Source organism: Felis catus, chromosome C1 (genome assembly GCF_018350175.1).
Source record: "Felis catus isolate Fca126 chromosome C1, F.catus_Fca126_mat1.0, whole genome shotgun sequence".
Taxonomy (NCBI): Eukaryota; Metazoa; Chordata; class Mammalia; order Carnivora; family Felidae; genus Felis; species Felis catus.
Genome location: NC_058375.1, coordinates 62268249 through 62291972, shown reverse-complemented (window position 1 = coordinate 62291972; position 23724 = coordinate 62268249). Strand labels below are relative to the sequence as shown.

The 23724-nt window shown below is 37.5% G+C and overlaps 1 protein-coding gene and 1 pseudogene across 10 annotated transcripts in view; one reads left to right on the top strand and one right to left on the bottom strand.

Moving 5' to 3' along the window:
* Nucleotides 1-23724, top strand: part of ERICH3 (glutamate rich 3) — a 110347-nt gene that overhangs the window by 29206 nt on the left and 57417 nt on the right. For 4 of the 10 annotated variants that reach the window (XM_006934846.3, XR_006584403.1, XR_006584404.1 and 1 more), the window contains exons 4-7: nucleotides 3667-3738; nucleotides 5640-5768; nucleotides 10570-10728; nucleotides 15030-15248. In XM_006934846.3, the coding sequence (XP_006934908.2) occupies nucleotides 3667-3738; nucleotides 5640-5768; nucleotides 10570-10728; nucleotides 15030-15248 (579 nt within the window). Of the gene's footprint in view, nucleotides 1-3666; nucleotides 3739-5639; nucleotides 5769-7163; nucleotides 7279-10569; nucleotides 10729-15029; nucleotides 15249-23724 lie in introns of those variants that run through there. The other 6 variants (XR_006584409.1, XR_006584408.1, XR_006584406.1 and 3 more) reach the window with 6 other exon arrangements.
* On the bottom strand, nucleotides 16703-17324 carry LOC123379659 (annotated as a pseudogene).

Genomic DNA, 23724 nt, shown 5'->3' with positions numbered 1-23724 from the left:
CCTGAGAAATACTCTATAATCTCTGGGTAGCAAAGAGCCAAGAGACTGAAGTAAGCTTTTCTCGATTTCAGTTACAGAAAAATATGGACATCATTATATATTTTGTGATATTTAATTTAACAAATGTAGATTTTTAATCCATAATGGCTACTCTCAAACATACCAGCCCTCACCATCTGTACCCCAATTTCCATTTGCTAAAAAAAAAAGTGACATCTGTTTAAATATCAGTAATTCCACTGCCATGAATTATTTCAGATTTGTTATTCTTTTAAGGCTCTGAAGCTGGGCCGTATGCTAAATTTCAGGGAATAGGCATTGAAACATCTGCTGTCCCTCCCACTTTAGGCCACATTGGTCAGCATAGATTCATAAACCGAGCATCAACAACTTTTTTTTCAAACCTGACATGGCATTTTTAGTAGGATATATAGCTAACTTGATAAATTATTTTAGCCTTGCTCCATGGAACTTATAGTTTCAAGCATCAACACCATTTTAATCTCTGTGAAAAAGCATGTCACTTCTTGGCTTGACCATACAGCAGTAAATCAGAAAACCTGGCTGGTAAAATCATTGACCTGTGAGTGCAGTAAACATTTATGAACAACTGTAGAATCACCAGTAAACCAATACTAAGTGTAGTGGCACTGAAAATATTTATTATTATGCTACCATTATACCGAACAAGTGTTGCATTCAGATAAGATGTATATGATCTGTTAATTTAGGAATTCATTTTGTGCTTTATGACATGTGCATGAGTTATATGGAATCATTCAAATTCACTTGCTTATAAACGTATTAGTTGGAATTCTGCAACTAATGTTAAAAAAAATAGTACAGTAGATTAATCTATACTTAGTTTCAAATTTAACCAATAGGCACCAAATTTTGTATTAGCTTTAATCCTTGAAGTTTTGGTTTTCCAAACTTTCATGTAACTTCCACATCATAACTGTAGAATATGCTATCATTTAAGAGTCTTTGTATGTTCTTAAAATTTGGAATAAATGTCTTAGATAAGTGTTAATATAGAATATATAGTATAATTTCATATGATGTAATATATATAACTATGATATGTAATATATTAATATGATTAACAAATAGAATAGCTGTCTCTAAATTGTTACATTTATCTCACATTTATTTTATGCTGATGCTATTTACTAATGTTGATACATTAGTATTCATGTATTTGTTCATACCACAAACATTAATCATTAATTGTAGGCTTACCACGTACCAGTTTGAAGCTATGTGATGTAGCTGTGATATACAAAAACAAAAAAGCAAAAAACAAAAAAACAAAAACAAAAACCTACTGTAGAAAGTGATCAAGTGTTAGAAGAGAGGAAAAACAGACCTAGTTCCGGGAAGTAGAGAATGATGACTTATCTCTATGAAAGTCAGAGGAAGCAGAACGGAGGTCCTGCTATTTGAACTGGACCTTGAAGGCTGAGTGAAGCTGCACATGAAAGCATGAGAAAAACATTCGAGAGAGTGAGGACAGCTGGCGCGACGTTAGAGGGGAAAGGCCATTGTGGATGGGCAGGAAAGCTCACTGAGGCCAGACCGCAAGGCAGGTTGGTTGAAGGAGCAGCAGGAAGAGGCACTCTTCTGTAAGCTGGGGCCTGGTTTCTGGAAAGCCTTCAATTCCTAACTAGGTTTGGAGCATAGGTGATGAGGCAATGAGACGTTTTTCAGCAAGGGCGTAAAATGAGTGAGCAGAGCATCATTAGAAAGATGATGTTGCTAAAAATGTGGGAGATAGATTAATGAGTTGGAAAAGATTGGAGATGGGAGGTCAATTAGGAAGCTGTTGCCCAAGGGTAAGGACTCCCAACAGTCATGACACGCTGGGGAAAGGCAGCTGTCCCTAGAGATGTGAAGGGGGTGAGAGACTGACACTGAATGACATGGAGTGGGGAAGAAGGAGCCAGAGCAATTCTGGGGGCGCTAACCTGGCGGGTGGCAGTGCACTGCTGGGGCCCAGGAACTACCTACCACAGGGAGTAGGAGAGAGCCCTCGCGTGGTGGAAACCTGGGCCCTATGGAAAGGTGTCCTGGAAGCCAGCAGGCTCTCACAAGCTTAATGTGCAATGCTTAAACAGAAAAGTACTGGGGGAAAAAGGACCTTGGTCTGACCCAGAGGCAAAGACATTGGTGGCCTTGGTGAAGAGGAGGGGCAGTAGGAGAGAGGGCTGCAGAGACTTGGAAATAAATAAAAGATGGAAAATTATTGGGGCGCCTGGGTGGCGCAGTCGGTTAAGCGTCCGACTTCAGCCAGGTCACGATCTCGCGGTCCGTGAGTTCGAGCCCCGCGTGAGGCTCTGGGCTGATGGCTCAGAGCCTGGAGCCTGTTTCCGATTCTGTGTCTCTCTCTCTCTGACCCTCCCGCGTTCATGCTCTGTCTCTCTCTGTCCCAAAAATAAATAAACGTTGGAAAAAAAAAATTAAAAAAAAAAAAAGATGGAAAATTATTGGTAGCGAATCTCACAAAATGGTGATCAGTGTGAGAGAGCAAGGAAGAGGGAGAGAAGAAAGGGAAGTATCTGAAGAGGTTGATAATACTTGGGTAGGGAAGGATGGAGCCTGCGGGGTCCAAAAGGAAGCACGAAGAGATCAAAAACAGGAAAAAAACCACTCTTTAAAACGCTCTCAAATGTGTCTGAATGATTTCCAACAAAATTGTGAGCAGATTATTTTCATATGGGGTTTATTTCTAAATTATATAATTAATATATTACAGAAAGTTAGGAAAATGCACGAAAGCATAAAAAGGAAAATAACCACATAAAATCTTTGTCTCAGAAAGAACTGCTGTTAACATACTCACATTCCCTTTTAGTCTCTATTTATATGTATACATTGATAAAAATATGCTATGTTGTGACAGGGACACATTTTATGAAAAATAAGTAAATAAGTAAAAACCAAACAAACAGGAAATTACTGTCCAATAGATTGAACTTCAAATTACATTTCCACCACTGACTAGATATATGACCTGGGACAAATTCATGGTCCTCTGCCTCAGCTTCTGCACTTGTGGAGTGAGACTGCCTAGCAATTAGCATTGTTCCAGAAGAGATGTTGCCCAGGATGTGACTTCCTGGCACAGGGACAACCACACAGTATAAGTGTGATCAGTTAAATCATAGTTCTGTGCAATTCTGTATTTTACTTTGCTTCTGCATTACGTGCATTTTCAATCTTTTTTTTTAAACAAACTCTTTATGAATCTTATTCTAATGATTATATTCTATTTCATTATACAGATGTGGCCAAAAGTTAACCCTTCTCTATACGGTTTATATTGCTTCTGAATTTTTGCTTTGAAGAGAAAAATCCTTTCAGATAGCATCTTTGTGTACCACACAGATATGTTGTCTTTTAATTCTGATTTTCTCCTAGGTTTTAAAGTGGAATGTATTGGTTAAAGGATTGGGACCCTTTTCACCACTTTATGTTAGGGATTGGTTTTCCAAAGGGTTGTATCAATTTATATTCCCACTTGCACACGTATGCAGGTGATTCTTCTCCATCTCAATGACAAGGTGGGGAATTGGAATACAGCTAGCTGGGGGGATTATTCTCCTCTAAAAAACTCTTTGCTATAATTGATAGGATCCTTTCCTCCATTCTTTCCTGTGTGCTTAGCGTTATCATCAGCTTGAAATAAAGAAAAAACTGGAGAGCTTGGCTAGGAAGGAGCAAATTCAGAGATTTAAGGTAAGGAGCTACACAATTCTCTTTTACTAAATTATTTTATGATTTTAAAAGTCAGTGGTGCTGTTATTGAAGTTTTTCAAGGCACTTTACCTTTGGGTAACTCAGCTGAAGTCAGGTGATGGTTTCACCAAGACTATGTCTTGGCCACCATTATTTCAGAAGATCTTGGCAAAATAGGAGCTCCTTGTGCAAAATAAATTTTACAAGGTACAAACCTTTCAAAGGAAACATGCAAACATTCTTTTCAAGTTTGAAATTTTGCTTTTGTCTTTTCTTGATTGATATGTGATAGACGCCAAAGGATTTTTGTTTTTTGTCTTAAAAAGCTGAAAATAGATGGTGATGTTCCCAAAGTGGTGGAAAATGGCATTCTAAAAATTATACAATGGCACGTTTTCATGCAAGCATGACCCTTGAAAATAGATGGCAGGAAAGATCTATTTGGCAAACAAAAGCATAAGATTTAGACATTCTGTACAAGGCATTTAAAAATTCCTTGTTTTTCCATTTTTGTATTTGACATCTCTTCTTTGAAGTGAACTTATAAAACATAAATTTGAATTGGGAGGATAAGAGATTCAATTAAGCATGTTTGAAAGGCTTCAGTTTAGGTTAGCAGTTTTATTCTTGAGCCACTCGAACTCACATGTTATTCTTTATTTTCCGTGTCGTATTACAAATGTGGGACCTAAGACACATTTCACAGACTGAGAACTATTTGTAAAGCTTCTGTAGAACAACTTGCCATAGAAGACAGTCATATTTCCCTCTTACCTGATAGACTCAAATCTATTTCATCATGGTCAAAAGAAAATCTTGTTAGGAAAGTGTTGTTAAATAACAGCAGATAGGGGAGTTTTTCAAGATCAGGAAAGTTGGTGTGTAGAGATCAACTTTGCCAATATTGTCCTGCATCAAGGACTGAGTTATAGATTCTCTGATTTACTGATTAAATGCTCATGGAGAAGAATGGTCACTGGAAATAGTGACGAACACTGCTTCAAGCAGTGTGTGGTTCACCCTCACCCAGGTTGCCAGACACACTGACTAAGCACATGAGTGCATTACAACAGTGGCAGAAATTCCTGATGGACACTCCACTTCCTCCCTATATGATTTTTATTTATAACGGTTTTCACTTTATAGCTGTACTTGCTGAAAGACCTATGATTTAGGCTCCTTTTATGTAATATGCAACCCTCTTGCTTGGGGCATGATTTAATTTTTTAAGATAGAAAAGTAATACTTGCTGGTAGTCTTTACTAATCAGAGCTGTGAAGAGCATTGTGCTTCTTGTAATGATCTGCTTAAAGCAGATAAATAAATATTATTGTTGCTAGAACTCAGGATGCACTGTATCCGTTGCTATTTCTTTGAGTACAGCTGTTTCTTCCAACATAGGAGACTGAAATTCTTGCCTCTTACTAACACACCCAAAGCCCCAGTACAGCTGTGAAACTTTTTCTGTCATGATAGACTTCAGAAGGAACACTTTTTTTAATGTTTATTTATTTTGAATTAATTTTTTAAAATATTTTATTTATTCTTGTGTGAGAGAGAGACAGAGAGAGAGCATGAGCGAGGGAGGGCAGAGAGAGAGAAAGAGAGAGAGAGAGAGAGAGAGACAGAATCTGAAACAGGCTCCAGACTCTGAGCTGTCAGCACAGAGCTGATGTGGGGCTCAAACTCATGAACCACGAGATCATGACCTGAGCCAAAGTGGGATGATTAACTGACTGAGCCACCCCAGAAGGAACACTTCCGGGCACCCCAGAAGGAACACTATCGAAAGTAATGAGAAAGGACTTCTTTGATAATAAATTATCTCTTACCTGTCAGGCAATAACCTAACCTAGATTACTAATGATGCATCAACTTATCAAATCACTTTCTTATCCTAGGGAGAATCCACAAGATGGTTTATAGAAAATAACATGCCAATCCTATCTCCTCACCCCCCAGTTGGCCCAAAGACTAACCGTGGCCATAGTGTTCTGGTTGATGAAGGACATTCCAGTCCAATAACACTGGTGAGTCTTATTAAACACTCTGTCATGTGCCATCCCAACTAATTTATAATTTCCAATGACTCTCAGAAAGAATTCTATTTGTCTGTATAATTCTGTGAATCCTACTAAATGACAATGTGGTTTTGTATCTGTTCAACTGTCTTTACTGAATGTCCCAGTTACAATCAATATCACCCCTTTCAAATTATTTTGAGAGAGAGAGTACAAGTGGAGGAGGGGCAGAGAGAGAGAGAGAGAGAGAGAGAGAGAGAGAGAGAGAGAAAATCCCAAGCAGGCTCTGCACTGCCAGCACAGAGCCAGATGCAGGGCTCAAACTCATGAACCATGCGATCATGACCTGAGCCAAAGTCGGACACTTAACTGACTGAGCCAGCAAGGTGCCCCATAGATTAGTGTTCTTGAAGTGAAGATTATTTATGTTACTTACATACCGAAATGACTTCACTGGCTCTGTGACATGTTTAGAAAAACCTGGATTCTTCCACCTGACATTTAAAACTCTAAGCCCTATGACCTCAATTTAGCCAACTCAATATTTCCCCTCATGATTACCCTTTAGCACCCTACAATACAGCAAGATTGTGGAACCATGAGTCGTTCCACATATGTTCTGTGTTTTCTGACCTCTGGGTTTTGTCTTGCTGCTCCCTCCACTCTCACCTTATCTGTAAAACTTATTTATGCACACAAACTCAGTCATACTGTATAGCATGGTGGGCTATATACTTATATTTGTGTTTCTTTTATCAAAAGTATGTACACATACCCTAACAAAAATACTTAAATATACAGAGATTCTGTTTAAAGAAATTTCATGCCGACATTTCATTCCAGTTTGGTTCACTTATAATATAGAGATGATATTTGCTTGAAAGAAGGTAAGGTAGCTTGAAACAATATAGATACAGGAAAAGATTTGCAAAATATTTGCTGGAGGTTGATGGTTTAAGTTGTAAATGAATTGCTTGATCACATCTTTATTCTTATTTTATGTGGCCTAATATATTTTCTTGTTAGCATGAACATTTTTTTGGATTGCACAATATTTGTAGAGAAATTGCAAAGCTTTCCCAGATTGTTGAAGTAGGTTCATCGCATATAGTGTTAAGCTTTGACATTTTTCAAAGGTAAATATGTTTTGACATTTCCCGATGAACAGCTCAAGTTATGAAAAGCAACCGTTTTCCCTTTGTTGATACCATATTTCCAAGCTTCATTTAAATGTATACGTACACAAATAATTCTTTTTGGTTTTGGATGGCAAATTCACTAGGCTCTCAAAAACTTAACCTGGTTGAAACAAAAGAAACAATCAAGTGCTGTTTTCCATCTTCCCACCTGTTTCAGAGAGGAAAAACCCTTGAAAGGCTTTCTTTTCAATTTTCCAGCTGAACACCCTCAATAAGTAGTTTATGATACATCCAGGAGATCTTAATGTGGCAGGAGTGAGAAAGTAATTTAAAAATTACAGGAAACACTGACACCAGCACTTCAGAAGCCTTTCTATCTGGTAAGCCACCATTCTTCACTTGGTCACCCCCTATGGTGCAAAAGCACCATAGGGGATACCTATTGTGATCTCTGAATTGTAGTTCCCATTTTACAGAAATTCAAATCTTCCTTTTAATTCTCCCAACTTGGATACATATCCTTTAAATTTGACTCCTGACCTCCGTGTGCCATTGAGATGGAGAAAATAATCCTTTTGGGATATTGTCATTGATTTTTCTTTTAACTTTCTTGAATAAAGAAAGAAACCATCCAGTGAATAGTTATTGCACTTGGTCACTAATTGAACCTAAACTTTCAGAGTAGCATATAGGCTTTTAGCTACACCATTCCCATTAAAACTGTGGAAAACCGTTCAACTAATTCTGTACAAGCTTGGGAAATTCACCCCTGGAGATCTTCTACTAAGAATTAAAAATGCTCAGCTAAGCTGAGTAACCACCAGGTAGTCAGTTTCAATTCACATTCTGGTACAGTTTTGAAAATGTTAAGCTACAGTGCCGTATTTATTCCAAGAAAATATATTACAAACAGTTTCAAATATAGCAAAATTTAAGGTGGCTTCTGATGTGAACTACAACAGTTTGTAGCTCACAGCTGTTAGTTGAATGATGCAGATTTGTTTTTAGAGATAAATGTAATCAGTTAAACATTTGACTGCCATATTCATCTAACTGAATGATATCTGTATGCAAATGGGGGAAATAAAATTTAGAGCCCAGAAGCGAATAGATCATGTTCTAGTTTATAGTAACCTGCTTTCTTGAATTCCTACATTAGATTTTCCATGTGTTTGTGTTCAGTTGAATTATTTGACAAGAGAGAGTCTTAAGCATATTTGTTTTACAGAGTGTTAAAGAATTCTTTTGGATGATCTGATTTCCTTGTTCAGAAACCTCTAGTTTGATATATCTTTGTGGGTTTTAAGACATTTTGCCTTTTGGCTCATAGAATCTTGTGTTCTATTTCTTTAAATCAAATGTTGCCTTAGTCAATCCACTAAGGATTCCATATAGGTCATGAAAGAGGTTTGTGTGCAGAGACCCAAGATAGCAATGACTTAAATATAACGGTGCCTTCCCTACTGTAACACACTTACGTGAGTTTCAGCTGTTGTGCCCAGTGCTACTGTGTGAGCTCATCAAAAGCTCAGACTCCTATTGTGTCATTGATCTGCCAAACTTAGTGTGTTGTCTTCATATACATAAGCCAGGATGGCATATCATCATGTGAATATTTCAATCTGAGGGAAGGGGGTAAAGGGAAAGTGACAGCACATCTCTTCGATATAGAGGTTTCATGTATCACTTCTGCTCACATCTAGTTGGCCAAATCTTAGGCATACATCTGTACAGAGTTGCAAGAGATGCTGGGCAATATAGTTTTTATTTATGAGAGCCACGTTCCCTGATGAAAATTCTATTACTAGTGAAGAAAGAAAAACAGATACTGAGCAATATTATTTTTGATACCCTTCCCATGTCTGTCTCAACAAGCAGCTTTCCTTACTTTGATGTTCAGAGTTATCATTCTTCTTCTCTGCTCATCCATTTTCTTCCCTTGATCATCCATTTGGATAAAATGCTTCTGTGAAAACTTGAATTTGTCCTAGTCTCATTGGTTTATTCCAAACAACATTTAGTTCTAAGTCCTGTTAGTTCTTAGATATTCTGTTATTGTTGCTATTGTCTCTTGGCAGTATTTGTGTGGTTTATTTGGCACTAATTGTCTTGTGTTGCATTAGATGTTAAAAATTACTTTTTATTTTCCTCATAGTGCCTATAGTTGGAATCCAGTGAATGTTGACTTAACAAAATCGGACATTTAGTGACATATGACATACTTGTAAAGATGGCACTCAGACCAAATTGTGGTGGTAGGAGCTGTCTCATCATTTTTTATGTATTTACACAACACTTTTCCAGAGTTGAATATTTGTTGTTCACTGTTCTTGAGTCAGTGCATTTATACACCATCCTTCTAACTCTCTTGCCCAAATATACATGAATTATTCTCAACAAGTTCCTACTTTTTGTTGTAATAGAACAATGGAGCCAAAAACCTTGTTTTTCCTTCTTGAAAGGTTGCTGATCTTTATACTAAACTTAGTGTTCTGTCAGTGGCACAAAAAGCATTTCTGATGCTCCATACCCGCACTTTTTATATTCTTTATAGTACATTCTTGATTAGAAAATGCATCAGTCAGGGTCTCAGCAGGAAACAGATGGCTCACACAAATAGGGTAATTAGGAAGAGTTTAATGAAGAAACTATTTACAAAGATGCCGGCAGGGTTAAGGAAAACCAACTGGGAATGTTAAGCGTGCTGGGGTCAGCACGATGGGAAACCACAGCACCTAGACCAGAGAGGGAGATGGAAGGATTGGGTATCAGCACCAGCAGGCAGGACTTGTCAGCTAGGAGAGGACTGCCTGACAGGAGCTGTGGACTCAGCTGACCCATCACACACAACCTTTGGTGGGAAGGGTCCAGGAGAATTAAGACCCCAACCTCTTGCCTCTTGTCTTCTGATCCCCTGCCAGTGCCTATCATCGGCCAAATCCAACTGGAATCCTGAGATTAGCTGGTGCAGTCAGTAAAGAAATGACTCCCAGAGGGCAGAGCAGGGCAGAGAAGGCAGAAGAGGGGCAAATGGAAAAGATCCAGCCTAGAAAACCTCTCCATTTTTACACAGTGTTTTCCATTTGCCGGTTACTGTTTTTCATTTTTACTTTTCTGATATTTCAAGGGAGAAGTTGAATAAATGGTAATGTATTATAGTTAGGCATCCGCCTTTTCTCTTTTTGAATCATATTGTCTGCTTTTACTTCAGCACCATTCTTAAGATGTAAAGGACTCAACAGTAGTTTATGTTGAAAACATTTAAATGGAAATGAGTCCATTCCAATCATATCTCTTTAGATCTCTAAAATAGGAACATTATTCAAGGTAACATTTAATTGAGCAAAGCCATTTTCATGCACCGAATAAATTAGGTATTGTCAGCAAGTTTACAAAATGAATAAAATACAGGAACCTAACAGAGAACATCTCCTTTGTCTAGAATACTCTATAATTGTGGCATTTAGTTATGTAGAGGACTTCCACACCATATGTTTTAACAAATACTTTGGGTCATAAGGCTATGTATAATGGAAGGACATAATTAAAGTTTAATCTGTTCAGTAAAAAGGCACCATTAATTACTCTAGGCAATTTGTTGGGTTATTAATTGGTTCTGGAAACATGTCAAGATACTAATTTAAATGGAATTTTTTTCCCTAATTGTCTAGACAGCCCCTCGACCATACACTGCCCCAGGAAATATGCAGCCTCCAATTCGATTAAAGCCTCTTCCCAGTAATCCTGCAGTAGGAACCGCTCCAAAGATAACTTCGGGGTCCAGATTGAAAACCTCATTGCTGGAAAATGAAGCTCCATTTCCCATTGGGGTAAATGTTACTTTTTCAAGAAATATCTTTTTATCCTTCATTAGAATATTAGATTACCAAGGTTTTAAGATACAAAGATTCAATTAATCTACTCAGTGAAATTTATATTGTGCACTTATTAAGCATTTACTATGTACTTCTGTTTAATTACATCTTACTCTAACTGGAAGGCCTATGATTTCTGTGCTATTAAGCAAAAAGAGTAAGGAATAGATTTGTAATAATATAAGGTCACCTTTCATTAATTCGAACGGATGTGTAAAAAACAAAGAGAAACTTTTTATAGCCAGGTATGACTTCTATCAGAATAGACCCAGTGTTGACTGATTCTAAATTTTAAATGCATGAAACCTCGAAAATGAAACTTTCCAAGAATAGGCTTACATTTGCATGCCGACTTACTTTACCATCAGTGTATGAAATTGCTTCAAGTTTGACTCTGGAGAAAGTTGGATACAGAAGAAAAAGAATGTCCATCTTTAAAAAATGGTGAATTAATCACACATAGGAGCTTGACTTGCTTCATTTTCAAGGTTATATCTCTGGTAATTTGAACTTATTTTAATAGAGCTCAGGAGGGAGATGTGGTAAACATAAAATATGAGTTAGTTAAGCAGGGAGGAATCATTAGAGCATTCAGTAATTAGGGAGGGTATCCTTTGTATTTCCAACATGAAGAAGAAACATTTGCGAGCTTAAGAAAGAATCTGTGTCACGAGTTCAGTTGTCACTGCATTCAAATAGGTGAATTTAGTTCCATTTCTTATTAGGAAATATAAGACATGAAATTATTTTTTTCTTTTTTTGAAATTAAGATTTTTTCATCTAGAATTGACAGATAACCTTGATACTAAGAAATTAATTCAGACAAATGATTGTGTTTCATGATAAAAGTATAAATATAACTCTAACAAATAACTAATATTTTATCCATTTAATATGCTTTTCAGCTTATGAAGCACTTTTCCCAAACCTTTAGTTAATTTAATAGTTGTTTCCTAGAAAGCAGGAGAAACTAAACCAAGAGTGGTAGCACTTTGTATAGGGAATGGTGCTTAGGGCTAGGCAGAGGCTCGTGAATTCATAAGTCAATTAAGCTGACCTTCTAGGATCAGCTAGAAAGCCTAGAGGTTTCCTGTTTCAGCTAGTGTCCAGGAACAGTCAGATCCTGAGAGATTGTCTCAGGTTAACTAAAATAATACAGAACAAGTTCATTTTTCTCCTTTAGTAAACCAAAATAGGGAGCCAAATCATAATCAAGGGCCATTAATTCACCAGACATCAAATAATCAAAGCTGTAGAAGCAGGTCATTATCCCTCTGTAGATAGACCTACATGGGAAGCCAGATCACAATGAGAAGGTTGCCTAGTGAGCATGGAATCAGAATGATGGTATGTAGGGGGATGGAATCAGATTAAAATGGCTTGATGCACCTATCTCATCTTAGGAATGGGCTTGCCAAAGGTACCAGAAAACTCAAAGGTCTTTGGCTAAAATCCTGTGTATCTTCCTGGGATAATTTTGTCATTAGGACTGGAAATATTTAAAGTCCAATAGGTGGGATTTTCTCTCCCCTAGATAGTGCTGGCATATACTTTATACTTTCCACATTTGCCAACGTGATTATATTTTTTCCTAAGCTCCTATACTTTGGTAGACACATTTTCCTGTTAGATACATAAATACTATCAGTCAAGTAATATTCAAGTTCTGCTGGCTAGGGAGGGATTTTTTTTTTTTCTTTCAGGTGATTTTCCAGCTCTGTTCTGAGACACTGGGTAGATATATTAAATCTGCATAGGGCCTTATATTTTCCTGTTTTCAAGTTTTGGGGTATGAGCAAGAGATAGCCACTTAGTGGTAGCTTGCTTAGGCTGACAAGGTTGAGATCAATTCCCTGTTAATTTAAATTAGGTAAACTTATACTTTTCATTTAGTAAATATTTATCAGGCACTTACTATGGACTAGATACTGCTCTAGGCATTGATGATATGTCAATTATCACGGCAGACAAAAGTCTCTAACTTATTGGAGTTTTTACTGTAATATACATAGGCAAACTCTACTGGCCAGAAATACAAGTAATTTTTTCCATGGCCTTGATGATGAAGATGATTTAATATAAAATCAGACTAGAAATTTCTCAAGAATAGTAGTCTGTATGATTGCTGAGTATGTAATGAGTACCCACTAAATTCTTATTGCTTTCTTAAAGAGTTTAATGAAGAAACTATTTACAAAGATGCCAGCATTCCCAAAGTTATGCATATGAGGAGAATCTTTTGAAGGGAAAATAGGCATAAGCAAGTTTCTAAGCATCAGGAATGAGGATCTTTGATTTAGGCAAAAGCAATTTGGTCAAAACAGGGTGGTTAAGAGGCAACTGAGTAAAAATAGTGACTTGATTGAAAATGATTATCCTTAGAATGAGAGTTTCTCATACACTACTGATAGGTATAGAAATTGGTACAACTATTTGTGAAGACAATGTGGGAATATCAATATTTTAAATGAACATACTCAAGCATTTTTATATATAGGAATTTATTTTAGGAATATACACATATGTGCAAAGAAATAGATTCAAGAATATTTAATATTATAATATTTGCAATAGTGAACAATTGAAGACACCTAACAATGTAATAGGATGTTGTATAAAAATATTATAGTTTATTAAAGTATGTTAAACAAAATAATAAGGTAAACTTATCTGTACCAGCATGGAAAGATGTCCAAGACACTTTGGGCTAAAAAAGCAAGGTAAGGAATGGCATATTAATTTTTTAAAAAATTCACTAATCCATTTCCAAATAAGGCATACCATTGACTGATAACTACTTAGAAAAAAACAAAACAGAACAAACCCAAAGCCTCAAAGTTTGGATTCATTGTTCTTATTTTATTGTTTTTATTTTCACTTAATTTATATTTGTATTACAATATCAATGCACCCCATCACAGAAAAATCAGAAAATGTGAAAAAAGAAAAATGAGAACATAAATGGCACCTACATATCAACTATTGAACAATTCTGAATTCCTTGGTGCCTATTTAAATCCCTTTATGTTCACATAAATGTTGCTTTCAATCAAAATATGAACCATATGTGCCTTTATTTATCCTCCTTTACTTATTTAGCAATGAGAAATGTTTGGAGAATGACTCTCCTTTATTAACAATAACTTTTCATTATATTAAAGCATCTCAAAGAATAAGTTGACTGAAAACACCATACCAAATAAATGGGTATAAAATGGATAAAAGTGATTAAACATGCCTTAAAGTGTGGGAAACTACCTCAGATACACAAAAATGACCAATTTATGAAAATTCAAATACTCAAATATACTTGAAAATGTGATATAATTATTGATTATACCTTTGGTGCTCTTTAATTTTTGATTGATACATTTTTTGCAAATAATACAAGGTGGAGATAATATAAGGTGGAAAATGATATGCTCCAATAATCCAAATCCCAAAAGGTAACCCTTAGTTCAAAGTCTTCCTGTCATCCTTGATTTTTATCAAAATCCACATACAAATTATTTAAAAGAAATGTGTGATCACATTGCATGGACCTTTTTATGTCAGGATGAATAGATTCATACTGTTCTTTTTGAAGCCTGGTGAGAATCTATTACAAAGACCACAAAAAATTGTAATTAAATATTCTATTGTTGGACTTGATGGTTCAACTAAATTTGGTGTGCATGTGTGTGTGTGTACCCTTATACACATTTATATCAATGTATTGTGCAGTATCTTAGTAGGATTTATTCCTACAAGTTGAATTTCTAGGAGAAAAATTTCTAGTCTTTGGGTCAGAGTCTGCATTTAGTTCCTAGATATTATATTATCAAGGAATGTAATAACACCAGGATGGGTGAAAATCAGTGTGAAAAAAGTAATAATAACACTCCACTGTTAAGTGGACTATCTAACCCTGCTTCAAAGTACAATACTCCAAACTTCCTGACTTTAAATTGTTTAATTGTGCTGGGTCCCCATAGATTTAATGGGTTGTTGAAGAAAAATCCCAAAGTACTTTGAAAATGCCATAACTGTGTATTTGGCTTAAAAGTATACTTAAATAAGGTTAAAATTTTTTGAAAATTTAACTTGCTGTGGATATTACAAAAAGCCACTTTTCAATAAAAACATGAAGTGTTTTGAGTTTGCCTATTGATGTCAGTTGTGTTTACAAGCAATGTAAACCATAGTCTTAAAATTTGGGGCTATGTTGGTCACTACTTCTGTTTTACTGGTTGTTATGTCATGAAATGTGATTACAGGGCAAGAAAGCAGTGATGAAGTTCAAGAACTCCATGGACAATTCACAGGAAGTGAATCGCTATCAACTTCCAAACATTAACAATTACATGATGCCTATTCCTCCTTCACCTCCTCCCCACAAAGGAAAAATCACAAGGGAAAATAGACTTGAATCATGGAGAAGGAGAAGATTTCGTCCAACCACTGCTCCCAATGGCTTAGAGCCTCTCTTTACCAGGGTGAATATGGAATCAAGTTTTCTTTTATTAATTTAGCACAGATTACATTGTGCTTTTAAATTTCTGGATGTATAGTAAAAATGAATCTAGGGGAATCAAATGCAAATGCCTTACAAAAATAAATATAATAATTTTATAAATGTAATTGTAAGCTTGAATGAATCTGAAATCAGATACTTGAGTAGTTCAGTTCAGTAATTTAGCACAATTAATTAAAAAATCCAGTAAATCTTGAGGTCAAATTTAGTTTGTACTATGCCCATTTCCAAATTATTTATTTCCTTCAATTTGCCCATTCAATCACGTGTTATCAGAAGTATTTTAACATGTAATTTGTGAAAATTTAGAGACTTAAGTATACCAAAAAACATAACATGCCACATCAAGTACCTATTAGAGCTTCCTTTTAGTGATTTTTGGGAAAATATTATATAATATTTTCTTTCAGTGTTCTTTGAAAATAGCAGAGCTTGTTATACTCATTTTCTCAAAATACTGATTAAAAAAATAGCCCAAAGACCAGTTAGACTGTACGGGACACTTTATAGGACAAAGGCAAAAGATCTCTTAATTTTTATCATGTAAATACACAACTAATGAAAATTATATGTAACTTCTGTGATTATTAGCAGATAGGTAGGTCTACCTTTCACTGATTGAGAATCAGGGAGTGAAGTTCCAACCTGCACACAGACTGCATACTGACTCTTCTAAACCAGCCTCATTCCAGCATTCTTTTTTGACCTCATTCCGTATCTGAATCCCACAGCTCTCTGCATCAATAACCTCAAAATATTGGGACTGTCTTCCTTGCACTTGCCCAAATTTTCTCTTTTCCATTTTCACCATTATTCTTCCTTTGTTATGGCTCCTGAAGAACTTTGTATTCCTCATGTCAGAGGTCCACTGTCCCATGGGTCCTCAATTTTACCTTTTTCCACTGCCTGTCATTCTCCTCTCTAATTTGGATTTTCATCCTCCCTGTAACATACATCTCCGTGTCTCAGCGTACCCAGGCTTCCAGAGAGGAACTGGATCTTCTCTTCATGTGCTGTAGCCTGAGATTCGTCTTCTCTCCTCCAACAAAGTCCCCTGAAGAGTAGTTAGCTGTCGCTTTAGTCTAACAAACAACCCCAGGCAGCTCAGCTTACAACAAAAAAGGTTGGTTTCTCTCTCTCTCTCTCTGTTTTTTCATTTTAACAGTTTTTAATTAATTAATTTTTAAATGTTTTCATTTATTTTTGAAGGAGAGAGAGAGAGAGAGAGAGAGAGACAGACAGACAGACAGACAGAGCATGAGCAGGGGAGGAACTGAGAGAGAGGGAGACACAGAATTCGAAGCAGGCTTCAGGCTGTCAACACAGAGACGGATGCAGGGCTCGAACCCACGAACCGTGAGATCATGACCTGAGCCGAAGTCGGACGCTTAACCGACTGAGCCACCCAGGCACCCCTAACAGTTTTTATTTAAAGTAGTATATCAGATTACTTTATTCCTGTATCTTCTCAATGGTTTCTTCCTTATATTTGCCCTTTTCCTTTCCTACTTGGCGAGACTTGGCTTTACATTCAAGGATCTCTTTGTGGTCTTTGTCCAGTTTTAGTCTAGTGATAACCATCTTTCCAAGGTGAAGGCCCACCTTCTTTCGCTGTGCCTGCTCAATGCACATGTCCCATTTCTTCCTGTAAACCTGGACTCCTTTGCCAGTCTGCTGACCTTTGTAGTGTCCTTGCACAACCTATACTTCAGCATCCTTTTGGAGGGGCATGGATTGAACGTTGTACTTCTGTCTCAGCTCTTGGGAAAGAGGGGAAGACCTAATCTTTCTGCGAATGTGGGAAGGTGCTTTGGGATGCCTTTTATGGTTCTTGCTTGGGTCGGAAGTCACAAGGAGTTGGAGCTTTATTTTGGCTGCTGGCGCTTCAGCGGTGGCTGGCTGCAGAAGGGAAGAACGGAGTTTATTTCTTGTTCGCATAATCGTCTGCTGTTTATCAGCTGCAATTCTGAGACCCAGACTGGAGAAACAGTCCCTGTCTGGGGTATGTCTGGGGTATGTTGCCTTCATGGACAACAGAACCATGGAAAGTTTTTAAGATTCCACTCAGGGAAACGTGTTACTTCTGTTTGAATTCCATTACCAAAGCCTGACAGCGGTGGAAGAAGAAGTATCTTCCTCCCACGGAGTGGGGCAGTGAATATTTGGGCCAATAATAAAACCCACCGTGTCTACTAACTTACCTCTGAACTGTACATGCTGGCATTGGTCCCCCTGCACTAAGCCAGCAAACATGTGCTCTTGAAGTCTGTGGCCTCTATTTAGTGAGAACGGTGAGTTTCTCATGATATTCACATGCTGGCAGCATTTGATCTTCTGATGTTAAAATATATTACAGGAATAAGCTCGACCCATTCATATTTTAATTTTTTTAAAAAAGGGTTTAAATATCTCATAAACCATAAGAACATATGAAATCTATATGTGCAAGTTAAATAACAGTAATCAAGCAAGCACCCATGTACACATCATTATTTCTTAACCAAGTAGAACACTGCTGTCATATTATGAGCACCCATTTCCTGCCCCATCACATCCCCTACTGCTTCCCAGAGTAACCATCATACTGACTTCTTTCTTGAGTCCTGTTTCTCTTCAGAGTTCTCTGATTTAGATGCATGAAACTTCAGAAATAAGCTCAAATCTACCATTGTAATGAAAGAACAATGTTTACAGGAGAAAGGAGAAAGAAGCTGAATGGAGTCTTTGGGTCAGAGTCCAAATTTGGTTCCTTGATAGTTTTAAGAGCCTCTTCTGGATAAGTCAGAGAAGCCAGGTCATGAGAGTTTCCCAGGGAGATGGGGCTCACCAGGGCCAGGGCATCTAGGCAAGTCCTAGTGTGGGTCAGCCACTGGATGGGCTGGGCTTCTGTACTGGGCACGGAGGGGAGAGCAGGGACTTTTCCACCCTGTGGCCATGAAAAGTGAAGTGCAGATAAGCATGTAAGCCAGCCTCCGCTGGGCGTTCTGCACTGGGGTTAGCAACACCATGGTGTCAGAGGGCATCCTGGCTTCCATAGACCTTAGCATGTCTGTCTTTTGAGTTACAGGGTTTTAGCCTGACTTGGTCTTTTGTTTTGTTTCCAAACTTCTATTCTCTCTATTTGGAATCTCTGTTTGGGGAATGCTGGAGCTACTAGACTGAAACTCTAATATTCTTAGCTTTTCTCTTCTATTTTCTCATTCTTTTTTTTTGTTCTACTTGACAGGAGATTTCCACAATTTTATCTTCCACACATTCTACTGAGTTTTTTCTTTTGGTGCCTTATTTTAATTCTAAGAACTCACTTTTGGTTCACTGAATGTTACTTTTTTTTTTTTTTTTGAGAGAGAGAGAGAGCACACAGGGGAGGGGCAGAGAGGGAAAGGGGGAGAGAGAATCTTAAGCAGGCTCCACGCCCAGTGCAGAGCCCAATGTGGGGTTCAGTCTCACAACCATCAAGAGTCAGAAGCTTAAATGGCTGAACCATCCAGGTCCCGCCACTCAATGTTACTTTTAAAAATCATCTTGCTCTCTGGGGTGCCTGGGTGGCTCAGTTACGTATCTGGCACTTGATCTTGGCTTAGGTCTTAATCTCATGGTTGCGTGATGGATCCATGCTATCAGCATGGAGCCTGCTTGGGGTTCTCTCTCTCCCTCTCTCTCTGCCCCTCCCCTGCTCATGCCCCCTTTCTCTCTCAAAATAAATAAACTTTTTAAAAAATCAATAAAACATGTCTTACTCTATGATTTTGATTCTTTGGTATTTGTGGGGACTTTCTTCTGGACTAATATATATTCAGTTTTTGTAAAGTGAGTCTCTTAATATTGGGAATAGAGTTCTATAAATGTCCAGTAGATAAGAAATGTTAATTATGTCTTTCCTGTTTTCACATGCTTAGCATTCTTGTTTATCTGCTCTCTCAGTTCCTAACTTCTAGAGATAATTCATTCTCTGTAATTGTAGACCTGTCAGTTTCTCCTTATAATTATGTCAAATTCTGCTTTGTAATGTTGAGAATCCCTGGTCATATGCTCTCGGATTTAGGATTATTCTATTTTACTGGTGAAGTGATTCTTTATGATTAAAAAATGTTCCTCTTTATCACATTACTTTTAGCCTTAAGATCTCTGTTGTCTCAGTACTTATTTTCTTTAAATTAGTATTTAATATATAGTATTTAATATTATATATATATATGTGTGTGTGTGTATATATATTCATTTTACTTTCAGCCTTTTAATATCTTTGAATTTAAACTTTAGGTTTTAAATGTATTTATGTAGCATGTGGATGCTTTGTGTTTTTTTCAATCTGAAAATATCTGTTCCTTTAATAAGTGAGTTTAGGTCAATCACATTTATTTGATTTAGTAGTATACTTAGACTTACTTCTGCCATCTTCATTTGTATTTTCTACTTACCATGATTTTTCTTTGATAGTAGCATTTTATGCTATTATTGTCTATTGCCTCTTCCTTGAAACTTTCCTCCTTTGCCTTCCATGACACTCTACCTTCATCTTTCTTTGCCATCTCCTTTTACCTCTCATCTTGCCTCCTTTGTGACTCTTCTTCATACTTATTAGCCATCACTACAGGCTTAGATCTTGACTCTTGTTTTTGTATTCCAGATGTAGTCATCTTGTCGCATGACTTCGGGAACTTCCTAGATGTCTCTTGGATTTGTCACTAGCTCCTGGGTCCTCAGGTATAGAATAAAATTGGCACAGTGGGGAAAGTCTTGCACTTTTCCTTCAGTAATTTGATTTACTTTATAGAAATCTAGAAAAGATTTATTTAAGGAGAGGTGGCTCTCATGAGTAGTTTGTACATTAGATTTACTCATTTTATGCCTACCACCCCCAAAGCATCCTCCAAATCATCTTAAAAGGAAAAAAAAAACCATGTCAGAAAAGGAAAAGAAATAAGGCCTGTTCTTCTGTAGAGCATAGTCTCCGCCTTCTGTGATCTGTGTCTCTAGGGGATGATCCATGGAGCTAAATGACAAGGTGTGGTAGATCTTACAGCCTGGCAAGTTGCTACTGTTCCCTGTTGCTTTGTTTCCTTTTGTTCTAGAACCAGCAGAGCTTTTATACTGCTTTTACAGACTCTGTGAGACTAGTTACACTGTTTTTACAGACTCTGTGAGACTAGTTACACTGTTTTTACAGACTCTGTGAGACTAGTTACACTGTTTTTACAGACTCTGTGAGACTAGTTACACTGTTTTTACAGACTCTGTGAGACTAGTTACACTGTTTTTACAGAATCTGTGAGACTAGTTATACCGCTTTTACAGACTAGTTAGATTTTGCCCTGAGGTTTACCTCACACATCTGCAGATTTTTATGTTCTCACACAATATTGCTGGTCACCTCTATTAAAATGTGAATGGTTCCATAAATGGTGTATATAAATGTGAAAACATGAGCTTTTAAATAAGAAGCTACTTAATCATTATAGTTACTAATCTAAAAAAAAAACAAAAAAGGTTTGTTTTTATTTTTTTATATGTTTTATGAAATAAAGGACAAAGAGCTTCTCCAGGCATGAACTAGTCTGGGCTTTCTCTGTATCTGGTCAAGGTCCCCTCCCTACCTCCTACAGTCCCCATGAGTCCTGTGCAATTACTGGTGCCTGACTGGTAGATTCTGCTTCCCCTTAAATTTGACCTGGTTTAGCCAGCTTCTCCATCCATTCAGGTACCGTATCTCATAAAGCATGACCTTTTTCCCAGTAATTTGGGCTCAAAATCTAGGATTCCTTCTTCTGTCTGCATCGCACATCAGTTAATTGCTAAGTCCTCCAGATCAGAAATATCCAATGGAAATATAATGCAAGCCACATATGCCATTTCAATGTCTCATAACTATACCAAAAAGGGTAAAAAGAAACATGTGAAATTAATTTTATTAACATATTGTATTTAATCAAGTGTATTCAGCATATTATCATTTGAACATGTAATCAGTATGAGTTTTAATGAGCACTGTACAATGTTTTTCATACTATGTCTTTGAAATTCAGTAAGCATTTTATATTTATGGTGCATCTCATTCAAATGAGCTGCCTTTCAAATGCCCAACAGCCAAGTGGCTGCTGTCACAGACTGTACATCTCTAGCACCTGGACGGTGGCTCATGTGTCTGATAATCCCTTTCCCTTCTCAGTGCCACATCCCCGGGTCAGGGACTGGCTACCTAACTCTTCACCGGGCTGTTGCAGTCATCTACATACTTCCATTATGCCTTTAAGTCAACAAATAGCTCAAGTTAGCTCTTATTGATTGTGACAAGCACTGTGCTAGGTGCTGAGGTTACCAAGATGAGTAAAGCCAAATCCTTATTCTCAGAAGGATTGCAGTATAGCAAGGGAGACAGAAATATCTACCATTAACCATGACACATTGTGGTGAGTATAGTCATAGTGGTATAAATACAGCACAATGAAGGAAATACTCGCTTTGGGGAGATTGAAGAGCATTTCAGAGAGAAGATGACATTTGAAATGGGCTTTGAAAGAAGAGTAGGAAGCGAGCAGATGGACTCAGGGAGCAGAGGGTAAAAGGCAGGAAGGAGAAGCAAGAGCAAGCTGGGTCCATCTCAGTACTGACAGAACCTACATAATGCAATTAAATAAAACTTGATAGAATAGCTCCCAACATACTCCTCCCCTGATTAAAACCTTCACCAGCTTCTTTCCTAATGAAAGCAGGTATGTTTTATGCTTCATTGCTTTAAAATGTAGGTTTCATGATTATTCAGGTATGTTGAGACTTACAGATCAGGAGATGATTGTCATTGAAAGGACACTTTGCACTTAACAGTTCCCAAAAGGAAGGGGCATGCCATGTACGATAGGGTTCTATCCAGAATAAGGTTTGACCACATATCTGGGCATTGTGGCCCAGGTAAGCTGACAGATAAAACTAACCATCACATAAGTCATGCAGGACCACACAAGGCAGCACCAGGGTTGGTCAGGAGATTGGGAAGTGGGAGGGAAACATGGGCAAGAGCCTTTGTTGTGGTTTCTGAGAGAAGGAACAGGGAAGATGGGGTGAGCAGGCTTAGGATTGAACAGTATGACTAATTTCGACAGGATCCAGAGTGTGGAAGCTGTCCTGAGTTGTCTGGTCCTAGAGAAGGGGGTTCTAAGGGCAGGGGAATATTGGCCCAGACTTTAAGAGCCAGGTCACAGAGGTAAGGGGAGGGTGGATGTGAGCTCTGGGTTGGTTAGTTTGTACATGAAAAGCATGCTCCCAGGAAAGTCATTTACCCTCCCTAGGAATTAGTCTTGGGAGAGGTAGTTTCCCCAGAGTCAGTAAGGCTCCAGATGTCAAAACATCAGAATAAAAACATATGCTTATACACTGGCATTCAAGGACTCTCATATTTTGACTCCTTTCCAGCTTTCCGCTCCCATCCAAGCTAAACTGAGCTACTCCCTGGACCCTCAGCTGGTTGGCCCACCACTTCCCCACCTCTGATCTGTGCTTTGTTCTGTTATTACTTTCTGCCTGATGCTTACTCCCTTTTAAATCATCTATATAACTTTTTTTTCTTATTTAATTACCTTTCTTAGCTTTTAATAAAATAAAATGTTTATGTTTACATTCAATGATGGCAGCAATGATTCTATCTTCCATTTGACGGACCCTAAGCATGTTCCAGGAGTTTTGCTCAGTGTTTTACATACATTTTCTCATTTAATACACATAATAAACTCAAGAAAGAGATGAGATAATTTATCCATATTAAAGATGAGGGAACTGAGGCAAGAAAGGTTAAATAATCTGGCCATCATCACATAATTAGTTAGTGGCAGACTAAGTGTATACACTCACTATACTTACAGTTAAGAGCCTGCATTTGTAATCCTCAAATCCATATTATATGGAATTTATCTATAAGTCTTTTTTCTCTCAAATCCTTGAAGATATTAATCACAATTGGTCAGGTGCTTCTTCAGTGCAGAGATGTTCTTTTTCTATGAATTGCCTGTGAGTGCCTGAGATATAAGAAGGAGGTTATATCTTCTTTCTCACCTCTCCCAGCCCCTGTGAGAGGCCTTATGTTCTGTAGTGATTGCTATACATCCTAATAAGATCCCATCTCTTCCTCTCTTCAAAAGGATTTTGTGGGGCACCTGGCTGGCTCAGTCCGTGGAGCATCTGCCTCTTGATTTCAGCTCGGGTCATGATCCCAGGGTCATTGGATTGAGCCCCGAGTTGGGCTCTACCCTGAGCATGAACCCTGCTTGGGATTCTCATTCTCTCTCTCTGTGCCCCTCTCCCTCACTCGTGCACTCTCTCTTTCTCTGTCTCTCTCTAAAATTAAAAAAAAAATGATTCTGTTACTTTCTTATGTCCCTTATATATTCTGCTTAGTATCAATATTCATGTACTTTTGTTAATTGTCACTTCTACTCCCAGATTAT